General features: G+C 52.4%; 2 protein-coding genes across 2 annotated transcripts in view; one reads left to right on the plus strand and one right to left on the minus strand.

The window, feature by feature from the left end:
- Nucleotides 1–12,485, plus strand: part of LOC131837207 (serine/threonine-protein kinase WNK4-like) — a 37,555-nt gene extending 25,070 nt beyond the window's left edge. Inside the window, exons 3-5 of the mRNA XM_059183419.1 lie at nt 2,356–2,432; nt 6,049–6,459; nt 12,309–12,485. Of these exons, the coding sequence (XP_059039402.1) occupies nt 2,356–2,432; nt 6,049–6,459; nt 12,309–12,485 (665 nt within the window). The remainder of the gene's footprint in view (nt 1–2,355; nt 2,433–6,048; nt 6,460–12,308) is intronic.
- The window catches only part of ZFHX2 (zinc finger homeobox 2), a 32,527-nt gene extending 19,356 nt beyond the window's left edge, over nt 1–13,171 (minus strand). Inside the window, exon 1 of the mRNA XM_059181682.1 lies at nt 12,834–13,171. The gene's annotated coding sequence lies outside the window, so the exon portion shown is untranslated. The remainder of the gene's footprint in view (nt 1–12,833) is intronic.
- Nucleotides 13,172–14,030: the final 859 nt, after the last annotated feature.

The following is a 14,030-nucleotide window of genomic DNA, read 5'->3' on the forward strand; positions in this document are numbered from 1 at the left end:
CGGGGCCCTGCCACGGAGGGCTGACCTGGGTGGTGCTCCGGCCCGCGGGGTCACCGCGCCTACATCCCATCGTTCAGCGGCTTCCTCCTGCCTCCCAACTCCAGCTCCAACTTCAGAGGAGGTACTAGGAAGACCTAAGCCCCAGATCCTTTCTCCAAAGCTTTTATTTCCCAGGCCTGGAAAAAGACCCAGCTGATTGCTAGCTAGAAACCAAAGGAGTTTTAGCTTTGGGCTAGCTTGTGGGTGAGACCCAGACAGCTGAGGGGAGGTCGGCAGCTGTTTAAAATTGCAAATCTCTTCCCCACCTCCCCCCTCCTCCTCTACAGGAAAGAATTTCAATTGCAAATTTATCTCTGCCTCAGTGCGCCCCCCCACTCCTCCCCCCACTTCTCCGCATTTCTCCCCCCTCACCCTCTATTTATTATAAACCTTTAACTGCAGCAATTAGTTTTTCACCTTTTCCCCCCTCCTTCCATTTCCCTCCTCCTCACTCTTTTCTTCCTTCCCTCTCTGGGCCGGTGTCCCTCTCCTTGCGCTTCCTACCTGGAACTCAGTCTGCAGCTCTCGCTGGAGATGGTGCAAAACCAGATGATGAACCAAGCCACCCTCCACCTACCCCCCAGCCCCGGGCCAAGCGTCCTGTCCACCCTCAGACTGCTGCCATTCCTCCTGTAGGTCCGGGCTGTCCTTAAGGGCATCTCCTCTCCCTTGGTGCACAACCAAGAGGCGGGGAAGGGGAGAAGGTGCCCCTCAAGGGCCCTGGCATTCCTGCCTCTGGGGGAGGGAGGGGGCGAAGAGGGCAGGCCAGGCAGAGGGTGGAAGTGGAGGGACAGTCCAAGGAAAGGTGGCAGCAAGGGCTGGGGCCCAGGAGGAGAGGGGTTAGGGGAGACAGCAGGCAGTGGCGGCGGTGTGATTAGAGCGGAGATTGATGTGAAGGGGCGCCACAGACGGCAGAGAGAGTCAATAAAACGAGAGGATCACATTAGAGGCGACAGAGAGAGCTTTAAATTACAAGGCTGCTGCCACCGAGGGGGATGGGAGGAGGCAGGCCTGGAGCCAAGGGAGGGTGGAGAGTTCTGAGGGTGTAGCCGTCCCCTGAGAGGAATCTTCCAGCTCCAAAATGGCCCTCAGTCTCCAGAGCTCCCCTGCTGCCCCTTCATTCCATTTCTCTCCCTAATGCTTCCTTCCCTCCTGGGGCGAGGAGCGGAGAAAAGGGAAGACGGAGTGATGGAGAAATAGAAGAGATTTTCTTTTTTTTGTTTGTTTCTGTTGCCCTCTTCCTCTTTTCAGAGCCTTGTTCCTGGCTGCTGCTCAGGCTGAGAAGAGAAGGCTGAGATACTGTCAAAGCTGAGCTGGGGAGCGGCTGCCCCACAGCCGTCCTCACTGAACTGCACAGACCTGTTCCTCAGAAAGACACCCAGTAAATAGCTGCACAAAAATTCCTCCGTCTTGATGTGCGCTCCCTGTTCTCGGGGCAGACACACAGTACCTAGAACAGGAGGGAGCCCGGAGGCTCCAACACAGACAGTGGGACCCAGAAAGCTATGGGGAGAGAGACAGATGGGCCAAAAGGCTTGAATGGGACGTTATGACCGTCTGAGGAGGTGGGCTGTGAGACCACGCGAGGCAGGCAGAACATAGTGAGACTTAAGACCCGAGAACTACAGGAGCTAAAGGAGCAAGGGTAAAGGAAGGACCAAAGAAAGGAGGAGGCCCGAGGAAGGAGACAATCTGCCCCTCACCAAGGAGGAATTAGGGCGTGGGGTCACGCTGGCCCGCGGAAGCCAAGGCAAAGCCGGCCAGGGGCGCTGCCTCAGAGCCCAGCGAGACTAAGACTATCCGTGGGTAGCACCCCCTCCCGGCCCCAGCCGACTAGGAGAAGGGAAGGAACACTACTGCTCCCTAGTGGTTACGACAGGAACAGCACCAAGGAGAAGACAGGCAGAGGAACAGATCGCCTTTCTCTTCCTGGCCTCCCGTCCTTAAACCAGAAAGCAAAACCCCACTCCCTTCTTTTCTCCTAGCCCAAGGACAAGGCAAAGGCTTTCCTTGAAAAGTCTGCCTGAGAGCACCAGCACTTTTGCTTAAAATTTACATACAATGATTTCCCCATCAGAGCCCTCCAGACACTTTTCTCTTTTCCTCTCTGAAATTCTTGCCTACAGCACTGCTCTCTTCCACACTCACTTTGCCCTGGGCTCTCTCCTCATTTTGTCTCAACCTGTTGCTTTCAAGAGGCCTCAGACATGGAGAAGAGGGTCTTGAAGAGAAAAAGATGGAGTGAGTGCCCTGTCTCAGGGGGACTCTTTGGTATAAACAGCAAATAAACTCTGACTTAATGAGCTTTATTTTTAGGGGAAGAACATAGGCTTTGGATTCATGCAGACCCAGGTTCAGTGCTGATTCCCTCACTCACCAGCTGTGCCACCTTGGTAAGTTACTTGTCTATTTCCTTATCTGGGAAAATGGGAAGAAGGATTCCTTCCTTTCTGGCCACTGTGTGCACGTCCAGTGGACACTGGATGGTCAGGTTAGTTCTTTTCCTTCTCTCTTCACTAGCTCCGCCCACAGAGTAGAGCAAGGTGTTTGCAGGTAGGAGACAACTTTCCTTCCACCTTGTCCCTTCTTGTTTTTTTTTTTTTTTTAAGTTTTTATTTATTGACAGAGGGGGGGGCGGAGAGCACAAGCAGGGGGAGTGGCAGGCAGAGAGGGAGGGAGAAGCAGGCTCCCTGCTGAACAGAGAGCCCCATGTGGGGCTCCATCTCAGGACCCCAGGATCACAACCTGAGCCAAAGGCAGGTGCCCAACCATCTGAGCCACCCAGGTGCCCCTGCCTTGTCCCTCTTGACCAGGACTCATCCTCTAATTTCTGCCCATTTCAAAAACTGAGAGCAGTGCCTTCAGTGGACAGGATTTAAATCTAAGTGTGCCCAGCAGCAGAGTTCACTTCTCACTTTGTTCTCTAGATTGCCAGGCCTCAAGACACCCCATCATCCCAGAGCAGAGAATGAAAGCCTTGCCTGGGCCCACACTTGGCCAGGGTGCAGAAGCAGCTAATACTTGGATCAAAACTATATGGCCTCTCCCTGCATTTAAATTTTTAAAAAAAATTTTTAAAGATTTTATTTATTCATTTGACACACACACACAGAGAGATCACAAGCAGGCAGAGAGAGAGAGGGAGAAACAGGCTCCCTGCCGAGCAGAGAGCCCGATGCAGGGCTCAATCCCAAGACCCTGAGACCATGACCCGAGCCGAAGGCAGAGGCCTAACTCTCTGAGCCACGCAGGCGCCCCACTCTCCCTGCATTTAAAATGATCATTTTCTCTGTCTCAAAATCTTACCTTATTTAAAAAGAAAACAAAAGGAGGTACTCCTATTCCTCCATTTTATATATTTTTCACATTTCAAGTTTTTATTTAAAATCTAGCAAGTAACATATAGTGTAATATTAGTCTCAGGAGTACCTATTCCTCTATTTTAATCCTACCTATCTCTCCTAGATCTCTCCATCTCCCTCTACCCCAAATATCTGGCAGTGTTTACTTTGTGCAATAGTTTTGTCCACAGGATGGAAAATGAGAATGGCAGGGAATGAGATACTCAGACAAGTGAAGGAGTGTCATAGGGGGTAAAGAGAGAGATAATGCAGAGAAGAGGGAGAGGTAGGGAAGCTCGGGGAAGGGGCCGGATCTTGATCCGCACATGTGATTACTGAAACTCACTAAGACCTCCCAGCTTTGACATCAGATTGGGCAGGTGGCCTGTCCTCACTGGGAAGGATGGAGCAAGGGGGCTGTGTCTTACATCTTGCAAGATGCTTAAGGGAACTAACTGCATGAGGTGTGAGGGGGAAAGTGAGGCAGAGAGGAAGAAGACTGAGGGGTTGGGGGAGGGTAGGCTAGGAGCAGAAGGCAGGGGTCTAAAGGAAACTGTGGACTAAAACCACAGCTAGCTAGTTGAACATCCATCCACATTTGCATGGCATGTTGAATGGGCTGCTGGAGGGGTGGAGGTCCTGGAGAGGAGTGGCCCCTTTCGCCCATGCATCTCCCTTAATGACACCTCAGTTGTTAGGACAGCAGGGTGGAGCTGTGTGATATCATAGGGGAGACTCAGGCCAGACAACCCCATAAGCCAGCTCTGAACACTTCTTCTATATGAAGGGCAGGAAGTAGTGCCCTTGAATTGAGATTCAGGATCCTATCTGATCCTGGCAGGGGGGACCTCTGTACAAGACTGCTGATCTCCCTGCACTCAGAAAGAAATTACACACAATTCTTTAGAATCATTTGGAAGAATACCATTCTAAGTGACTGTGTATATAAACAAACCCTTCTAATTCTTTGAGCCTCTGTGAACCCTTGTGATGGTAACGACTCCATTTAACTAGTGTCACAACAACAACTACTAATAATAATGTCATTAAATGTTTCCTGTATGCCAGCACCATGCTGAGCCCTGGCCAAGCCCTGCATCACCTGATTCTGACCTGCAGTCTGATGAAAACTACAGCTATTCATTCCCATTTTACAAACATGGAAACAGACTTAGATGGGTTAAGGAATTTCTAAGGTCTCACACTTGGGAAGAAGTAGAGCCCAGGGGCGCCTGGGTGGCTCAGTGGGTTAAGCCTCTGCCTTCAGCTCAGGTCATGATCTCAGGGTCTTGGGATCGAGTCCCACATCAGGCTTTCTGCTCAGTGGAGAGCCTGCTTCCTCCTCTCTCTCTCTCTCTGTGCCTGCCTCCCTGCCTACTTGTGATCTCTCTGTCGAATGGATGAATAAAATCTTAGAAAAAAAAGAAGTAGAGCCCAAACTGGATTCAGGTAGCCTGACCTCAGCACAATTCGTAAGCTTCTGAACTCTGGCTGCCATGTATTTTGAACGAGGTCTTTGAGTTTTGCGTGTGTTACTCTGCCCTTATGTGCGTCCTCCCTTGAGCATATAAGCCCGAGGATACATATCAGGTCCTCTTTCAGCTTGGAAGGTGATGGCCACTCTAAATTTCTTAGTAGAAGATGGGCCAAAAGAGGACCAAGGCTCTGTGCAACTCCAGGGGGCGCTATTCACACTGTAGTCAATGAGGGGCCCTAGCCATTCCTTTTTTTTTTTTTTTTTAAGATTTTATTTATTTATTTGACAGAGAGAGAGATCACAAATAGGCAGAGAGACAGAGAGATGAGGAGAAGGAGGCTCCCTGCTGAGCAGAGAACCCTATGCGGGACTCATCCCAGGCCCCCGGGATCATGACCTGAGCCAAAGGCAGAGGCTTAACCCACTGAGCCACCCAGGTGCCCCCCTAGCCATTCCTTTTGTATGTTTGTGTTTGGGGTGGGGGGAGAGCTAGATGTCAAAAGGCGGAGTTGAGGATATGTGTATTCGTTTGGGATAATCTCTCTTAAAGCTGGAAGTCTCCACATGTGCATCCATGATAGCAGATGGACTTCAAGACAGACAGTATGGTTATGGTTATGATTTAGAACGTGGCCTTTAGGGTCAAACTGGAATCCAATTTTAGTTCTAGTCTGTATTATGTAAATGACTTCGGGTGAGTTGCTTAAAAACGATTTCTTCCTATACATAATGGGGACTGGCTCCTCATGGAGTTGTGTCCATTGAGATGATCATTATCCAGGCCAGCACTTTGTGATCAATAAATGGAAACGGTAATTATTCATCCACGTGCCTTATTTCCTGAGTTGGGGTGTACGCGTGTGTTTACTGTTTTCTGACTCTGTGTGTGGCCGAGGGCCTGGGTGTAGTGCTGTCGGTCCCAGCACCGTTTCGAGGTTAGTGAAGGTGCTGGTTCTCGAGCCTCCCGCTGGGTCTCCCCGACGCCCCGGTACTGCCGGCGGGGGCCGGGGGCTGCCCGCTGGGCGGCGGGGTGTCCGGTGCGGGTGTGTTGCTTCGTGCCTGTTTGTGCTCGGCGGCCCGGCTGGCGCGGGCGTGTTTGGGGTGGTGGTAATTACTGGGATGGCCCAGCCCTAATGAGTGTGATCCCGTTACACTCTCGCCGCCTCTAATGGAGCTAACCTCATTTCACAGCCATTAGAGATGGAGATGAGGCCCCGCCCACTGCCCCGCCAGCTGCAGCTCCCGCAGCCCGGCCACGTTCTTTCCCTCCCGCTCGCCATTTCCCAGTGCCACCTCTCCTTCTCCCGCCTGATCTTGCGCTCCTCCTTCCAGGCTTCTCTGCCCTGTTCCCCATTGTTCTCTTCCGTCCCAGCTTTCCGCTCCCCTCGCCTCTCCCCTGCTCCTGGTGCGTCCCCTTCCCTCGGCCTCCGCTGTGCCTGGGTTCCCTCCTCCTCGTTCGGCCTACGCATCTCTGCTAGCCTGTCCTCTCCTCTGCGCCCCTCCCCCGCCTTTCCCTGCAGCTGGCCCTCCCCTCCCCCACATTGCCCCGTCCGGCCAAAGGACAAATCTCAAGGGGAAACCAGCAAAGACAAACAAGGAGCAGTGACTTCATTATCGTCGTTAATTTGCCACTTCAGTTTCTCCCACAAGGGTCAAAGCCAGCACGGCTTGAACTCAGGGCTGCCACGGAGGCAGAGCCGAGGCTGCCTTTTCGGCTTGAAGCCTCTCCCCAACCACTCTCCCTCCCTCCCCTTCCAACGCTGCCGTCGTTTCCCGGCAGGGGGTCAGACTCCCGGTTTTGCTCCTCCATTTCTTTCCCTGGCCGCACAGCCTACCGCCCTCCCTCCTTTTTCATTTAAATTGTGGCCTTCATTCCAGCTCGAAGTCACATGGTTTTTGCCTCGGACTCCCTCTCTCAGCCATACTCTAACGGTCCCCGCTTCTCCAGCTCCCTGCCCCATCCATCCTGCACCCCCTTCTTGGCTTCCCCTGGCCTTCTCTCTTCCTAACCTCACCCTTCCCTGAAGCATCGGGATTTATCTCTGGATTTTGGAAATCCGGCAGCCAGAAGAAGCTGGAGATGGAAGAAGGCATTCTGGCCCAAGCATGCCAGAGGTCCAGAACTTGGAAAGGGCTGGACAGGAAAGAAGACAGCTGCCATGGGGGCAAGAGGCCCATGAGTCAGAAGCAGCAGCAGAATCTAGACTCAGACATCCCAGACCCGAAAAACCACCTCGGAGACCAGAGAAAAAAAGGAGGATAAATGGCCTTGGCTTGGGCTTGAGACTGAGGTGGGTGGGTGGGGGGTGATCATGGAGAAAACAAGGATGGAAAGATATGAGGATGGAAATGGCGTGCATCCCCATCAGTTCCTCAGGGAAACCCAGTCTAACACTCCGGTCCCACCCTCTGCCTTCCTTCACTGAGAAGCCAAATGACTAGCAATTGACTCTTAACCTTTCCTCGGATCCCAGCCCCAAAGGGAGAGGCTGAGGGTAGCTGGCTGTGACTAGAGGAGGCACTAGGGAAATGTCCACACTGAAGTAAAAATTTCTGGCCCACACCCATCCTGCCCCACTGACTGCATGTCAGCCAGCACGCTACACTGAGCGCGAGCCTGCATGCATTTACCTTCTCTCAGAAAAGAGCTCTAGATACTATGTCCTCCTAATTGCACAGGCCGCCGTGTGGTGACTCCAAGACTGGAAGCTTCGCTTTCATGTAATCCCCTATTCCTGCCCAAACACAGAGAGGCAGCGCCTGTTCTCTCACTTGACTTGGAAAGAAAATTTTTGAGGGATACCCAGCTATCTCAGCAGGAATTAGGAAAAAAAAAAAAAAAGGTCTCTCAGTTGTTAATTGTCTGCTTTCAGCTCAGGGTCCTGGGATTGAGCCCAGCATTGCATAGGGCTCCCTGCTCAGCGGGAAGCCTGCTTCTCCCTCTCCCACTTCCCCAGCTTGTGTTCCTTCTCTCCCTGTCTCTGTCAAATAAATAAATAAAAATCTTTTAAAAAGAAAAAAAGATGTCTCCCTCCAGGTATACGCAGTCTAGTGGTATAGCTTGGTGACAGGGAAACAGGCGGATCTTAGCCTGGTCACCCCTTGAACTTGGCATCTCGAACAACCATCCAGAGGCCCTAGTCTCAGGACTACTTTCCTACAGGAGGGGGCTACTGAGAGCCAGTGGGATTACCTCAGGATGCTGAGGGACGGCCCTCTAATCTTTCACCCCTGTCTCAAGAGCCTGGGGTGGAGGAGGGGTGGGCAGGCAGGCCCCTGGGCTTTCCCCAGAGAGGCAAGGGGCTCTGGGAAAGTGAGTGGTGGGATGACTGAGAAGGCAGAGAAGAAAGATGGAAAAATCAATGAAATGAGTTTCTAACGGTGAGGTAAAGGACCGCCGTGTCGACAGCCTGTCGCCTGCTGCAAAATATGAGCTGCCCAAGTCCATGGTGGTGGCTGACAGTGCATCCAGCTGCCACTGCCCTCCTTTCAGGGTACCCCCCTCCAGCCCCTTCTCCAGTTGCCCTGGCCTTTCTTATTATAGCCAGACTTCCCCTTCCCTCCCAGGGCTCCCCACTTGCTTGCTTGCTCCCTTCTGGGTCTTCTCTCCTCGAGTCCTCAACCCATTCAGGGTCTTTATGACTCCACCATAGAAATAGAAAGATTATAATCCTTGACCTGTGCATCTTTCTTGAAGACTTCTGTGTACTGGGACACCTCTCTGCAGATTTCCCTCAGAGTTGTGATGAGCTCCACATTTCTTGCCACACCCCATCCCTTTCTAGAGCCTCTGGACTCTCAACAATTGGCAGTCAGGGATCAAGGCCATCCCCACAGGGTTCTTGACACCCAGGTCTGTGCCTACTGACTGCTGGCCCACTTGGCCAGTGCTGACTTCCTTGTGTTTGCCTGGATTGGGAGAGGGTGTATAGGATGGGCCTGGTATTGATTCATGAACTCTTGGTGACTTGGGGGGCGGGGCAGGGTTATGACTGATTCAGTTGTGGTTCTATGATTGGGAATGGGGTAAAGTGGCAATGCTACTTCCAATTCACATCTGCCAACTCTTGGCGTCAGAAACAACTCCCAACCTTTTCTGGAAACCACCTCCTTTCTCTATCCTCTTCCTCATCTTCCTCTTGGGCTTCTGAGACTGTTCATTCATGTTTTCTTCCCATTATCTCTCCAAAGACTCCCCAGATCAGCCCCAAGAGTCAGCCCTCCAAGTGTGGCTGCCTTGGCTGACACCAAGTGTGCCTCTAACCTAGATAGTCTCTCCTCTCTCCACCTCAGATGTCACTGCTGTTCAGTGAACTCCCCTCCAGCCCTTTCCTTCAGTTTCTGCTTTCCCAACTTGCCCGTTTATGGAGACTTAGGCCTGAGAGGAAGGTAGGCAACTCCTTTCCCTGGCTTCTTCTGATTAATTCAACATTCAGTCAACAGACGTTTAACTAAGCATCATCTATGTGGCAGATGCTGGGCTATGTGCTGGGAAACAATCGGAAAGTAGGACAAGGCACCTGCACCTAGGGCCATCATGACTAACCCTGGCTCTCTCACCCAACAGCTTCCTCTCTCAACTCAGTCGCCCCACCCCACCCCAAACAAAGTCCACTGTGCCCAATGGCATTTCAGAACCCAGCCCTTTTCTCTATCCCTGCCTCAGGTTGCACTCACACAGCCCTGATCTCCTCTCTTCTGCATTTCCAGCTTCAGTCTCCACTCCTAAACCCAGAGCTAGGGTCATCTTACATTTTCAACTCTCCTCCCTGCTCACAAAGCCCTTCTCCTTTCACGTTCCCAAACTGCCATTTCCAGTTTTCTTCCTTCTTTGCCTGCCTTTCAGTCCTACCACCCGGTCCTCAATGCCCCGACTCCCAAGGTCTCTTCCTCTTGCTCCGGCAGGTTCCCGTGAATGTCAGGGACTCACATAGGAGATCTCACTCTGAGCTCAGAACAGCTCTGGGGAGGCAAGGTCAAGCTACCGACCCAGGGATCCTAGAGATCAGACTCAGGCCCTGGCCTCCGTAGTGCCCAGCTCCCAGCAAAGCAGCAAGTTGTTCCTCTGTGGGTCTCAAGGTAACACCAGCTGCTCTGACATCACGGAGGGAGGAACCCTGTCAGGTTGCCAGGGCAACACCAGCAATTTATGACATCAGAGCTTGAGGCCTTTGGTTCTCAGGGGACTAGAAAGATTCAAGTTCCTGTCAGCTAAAGTAAATGGGAATTCTACTTTTTCATCTCTTTGCTCGTGTCCCCCTGGCTTGGGAATGAAAAGCAAAGGCCTCTGGTGGGGTAGTGAAGGATGTGGCCAGTGGAACGGATGCTTGTGAGGTCTCTTTCCCTCTCTCTTCGCCAGTATCTCTGCACGCTCTCTGCCTCTCCTTTGGCATCTCTCTCTTGCGGGGCTTCACCCGGTGGCATTTCTGCTATGCCTTTTTCCGAATCACCCCTCCTGCGGCGCTCTCTTTGCACCGGTCCCGCTGTGTCCCTCTCACACCAGAGGCATTTGTTTCCTTTGATACCTCATGCTCTCCTTTCTTCCCCCTCCCAAGCTCTGTGTGGCTCTGATCTGCTTCAGCACTCCTCCATTTGCCTTCCATTTACCTTCTTTGTACCATATTCTTTTTCCACCTCATCTTATTCTTCAATTCCTCCCTTCCCCCACTTTACCATTGTATTCACTGCATTTTGCCTTTTCTGTTGACCTCCTCTTTAGGAATACTCTGTCATTTCTGTCCATCTTCTGTATCACTCTATACTCATGTTTTATTTCATTCTCCCAATTTTTCATTAATCACCCCTCAGTTCCTTCCCTGCCCCCATTCCGCATGGATTTTCTTCCTTTCCTTTTGCACATTCCACATGTCATGCATTTCTCTACCCCATACATTTATTATACCCAGCCTCTCCTTCCTTTCTGGAACACTATTCACCTCTGAAATCGTCCATTTTCTGCCCCTATCTACCCCCTTTCAAGCCCGAGGGCTGGAAAACAATGCTGCGCTTAAAACAAGGCAAACTCTCCTGACTCTTTATCCACATTTCCCATTCTTTAGGCTGAATGAACCTGGCCTCTTCCGTCATATGAATGAAAACAGGCCTGTAAAAGATCATGCTGAATCCAAATATGATAATAACAGGGGCCCAGGAACATGAGCTAGAAAGTAAAGAAAAAGCCACTGATACCTAAAAGGAACTAAAGGATGAGAGGCAACCAAGCAGGGTGGAGCTCAAAGTCCTAGAGAATGTCCCCTTACAAAATCAAAGTTGACAGTTAATGGACATAATGGCCCTGACTGATGAAGGGGTTATATGCCCCTGGAAGCCCATTAAATTGATTTCTTGGCCTGTTTATGTGCCTTCACACACCATACTCCCCACCTCTCCCAGCCCCTTGCTCTCTTGTTACCTTCTGGTGCGGAGGTTAAAATTCTGGGTGAGAGGATAAGGGATAAAAGGAAATTAAGGTGACCAAGGAGAAAAGGTAGGCAGAAGGCAGGTTATGGGAACAAAGGTAAAGAAGAAGCAAGGGAAGTCATGGGAGACAGGATTGCAAAAAAAGGGGGGGTGAAGCAAAATGGGAATATGAAAAAATATACAATGGCAAAATGAGGGAAGGGAGGAAATCAAGTCAGCAAGGAAGAGGTTTGTGGTGGGAAGATTCTGGAGAGGCAAATGACACACAAGAGACCAGAGGTCCTGGTCGGGGAGAAAGGCACATGGCAAAGGAGACAGTCAAGAATGCTAGAAGTTCCAAAGCTTTGCGGGTGAAGGTGGAAGAGGATGCTGTCCTGGCTGTGCTGAAGGGGTACCTGAGTCCTTTGAGGAGACACATCTGCCCCATCCTTCAGACTCTTTCCAGGCCCCTGACCTGACCAGTGACTGCCACAATCATGACTGATAAGCATGAAAAAAGTAGCCTCAAAAGGCCAGGGAGATCATAAGGACTCTGAAGGAGAGGGTATGGAGTCCTAGACAGACAGACACACCACCAGTCAGGCAGCCAAGGCGTGACACATAGTGACAGGGACACACAGGAAGAGGATCACCCGGATAGGAAGAGTCACATGCGGAGACAGTGACACACAGACCCAGAGATGGATGGGTGCAGAGAATGAACGAGGGGGAAGAATGGCAAAATCAAGAGGCAGGGGACTCGTGGACACAGATCAGCGGGGCTACAAGCACCTCAAGACCACGCGTGGTCGAGTGCTCAAAAATGACAGGGCTACTCTGAGAGGGGGACACACAAGAGCAGAGCAGGTGGAGAGTTGGAGGGCCAGGAGAGACACACTTCACCTTGAGTGGAGCAGTGGCCTCCCCTCACCTACTCGCACCTTTCCCAAAAAAAAAAAAAAAAAAAAAAAAAAAAAAAGCTCAACTTCAGGCAAAACGAAGATCGAAGATTAAGAGTATCCACGTCCCTTTCCACCCACCCTCGCCCCCAGCATGCTAGCCCATCCGCCAGTCCGCCCGCCTGCCGAGGTTTCCGATCCCGCAGCCGGCGGGGGGGCAGCCGAGACCCAGGCCCCCTCCGGGCTGACAGCTCCGAGCCCGCAACTCACCCTGCCTCCCCTTCCCTCCGGGACCCCCGCTCCCCGCACAGCTCGGCGCGGTCCGTCTAGGTTCTCGTTACCCTCCGTCTGTCCAGCTGGCTCCTGGTCCAGCTTCAATGCCTTTTCCTTTCGCCGTCTCTCCCTCCACCCCTGCATCTTTCTCCCCCACCCTATCCTCCCTCGCACACCCCCCCCACCCCTGCCCCCTCCTTCTCCCCAGGCTCTCGGTCTGTCTGTCCGTCCGTATCCCCTCCCCCAGCCCCTTCCCCGTCCCTCTCCGTGCCCTCCAGCGGCAGTCTCCGAGCGCCTCCTCTCCCCTCCGTCTCCAGCTTCCAAAGAGCAAGGAAAGGAAGAAGAGAGAGAGGGAGAGGAGAAAAAAAAAACCAACCCAGCAGCATCGGAAATCGATGCACTTACACCTCAGCTGGAAGCAGGGACGGGAGTCGAACCGCGGCCGCCGAGCAGCGCGAGGCGGGGAGGGGAGGGGGCGGCTCTTGGAAGGGACTTCTCCGATGTGTTGATTCCTTTTTTTTTTCCCTCCTCCTCCCTCCCTCCAGCGCTCACTCCGGGGCGTCAGGGACGGAGATGGAAAAAATAAATAAATAAATTCACGGCGGTGAGGGAAGTGAAGGAAAATAATCAATGCTATTTGGCTGCGGCTGAAGTGTTTTCCCGGCTTCGTGAGGGGGTTTCCATTGATTCACCCTGGGCACTCGCTCTCTCCCTGCCTCCTCCTCCTCGCCCTCCTCCTCCTCCTCCTCCTCGCCCTCCTCCTCCTCCTCCTCCTCCTCCTCCTCCTCCTCCTCCTCGCCCTCACTCCTCCGCCTCATTCACTGGCTGGAGCCGAGGCGTCCTACACAATGGAATAATCAATACCCAGGAGCCCGGGGCGGCCCCACTGAGCAGGTGCAGCGTCCCGCCCGCCGCGATGCGTGCCGGGAGTTGTAGTCCGTTCCTGCTCCCACCCGCCTGCTAGCCCACGGTGAGTGCGCGCGCGGGACGGAGGACCGAGGGCAGGTCTGCCCGCGGGCGGGGCCACCTTGCTCACTGTGGCGCCGGGTCCAAGCTAGTGCTTGCAAAGGTGCAGGCGCCTTTAAACTCCTCATGTTCTCTTTCCCTCCCTCCTGCCTACAGAAACTATGCCTGTGTTTTGTTGTTTGTTTAAAAGCGGCAGGCCATAGAATAAGCATGGGCTTCTACCAGCTTTCCAGAGCGCCCCAGGCCCACCTTTCTTTTCCATTCCCTTCTTCTGCCTTACCAGTCCCCCTCCTTTCCAGTTGGGTACTAGAACCTTCTTTTCCACAGCAGTTACTCGGAAGTCTCCAAGAGCTTCTGTTTCCTCCACCCAGAGTTGGGTCAGGAAAGGGAGCTTCTGGCTCCTGGGTCTCATCCTCAGGTTATTAAGCTCTCTTATAGTCTAATAATAGCTGTACAGATTTATTGAGAACACAGAACAGTTCCAAGCACTTTCGTGTAAATTAATTTACTTAATCCTCACAGCTAGTCCCATTTTACAGTTGAGAAAATCAGACCACAGAGAAGTTAATTAAGTGGCCCAAAGCCACATGGCCAATAAGTAACAAACAGTGCCAGGATTCAAACCTCGATGGTCTG

Source organism: Mustela lutreola, chromosome 7, assembly GCF_030435805.1.
Source record: "Mustela lutreola isolate mMusLut2 chromosome 7, mMusLut2.pri, whole genome shotgun sequence".
Taxonomy (NCBI): Eukaryota; Metazoa; Chordata; class Mammalia; order Carnivora; family Mustelidae; genus Mustela; species Mustela lutreola.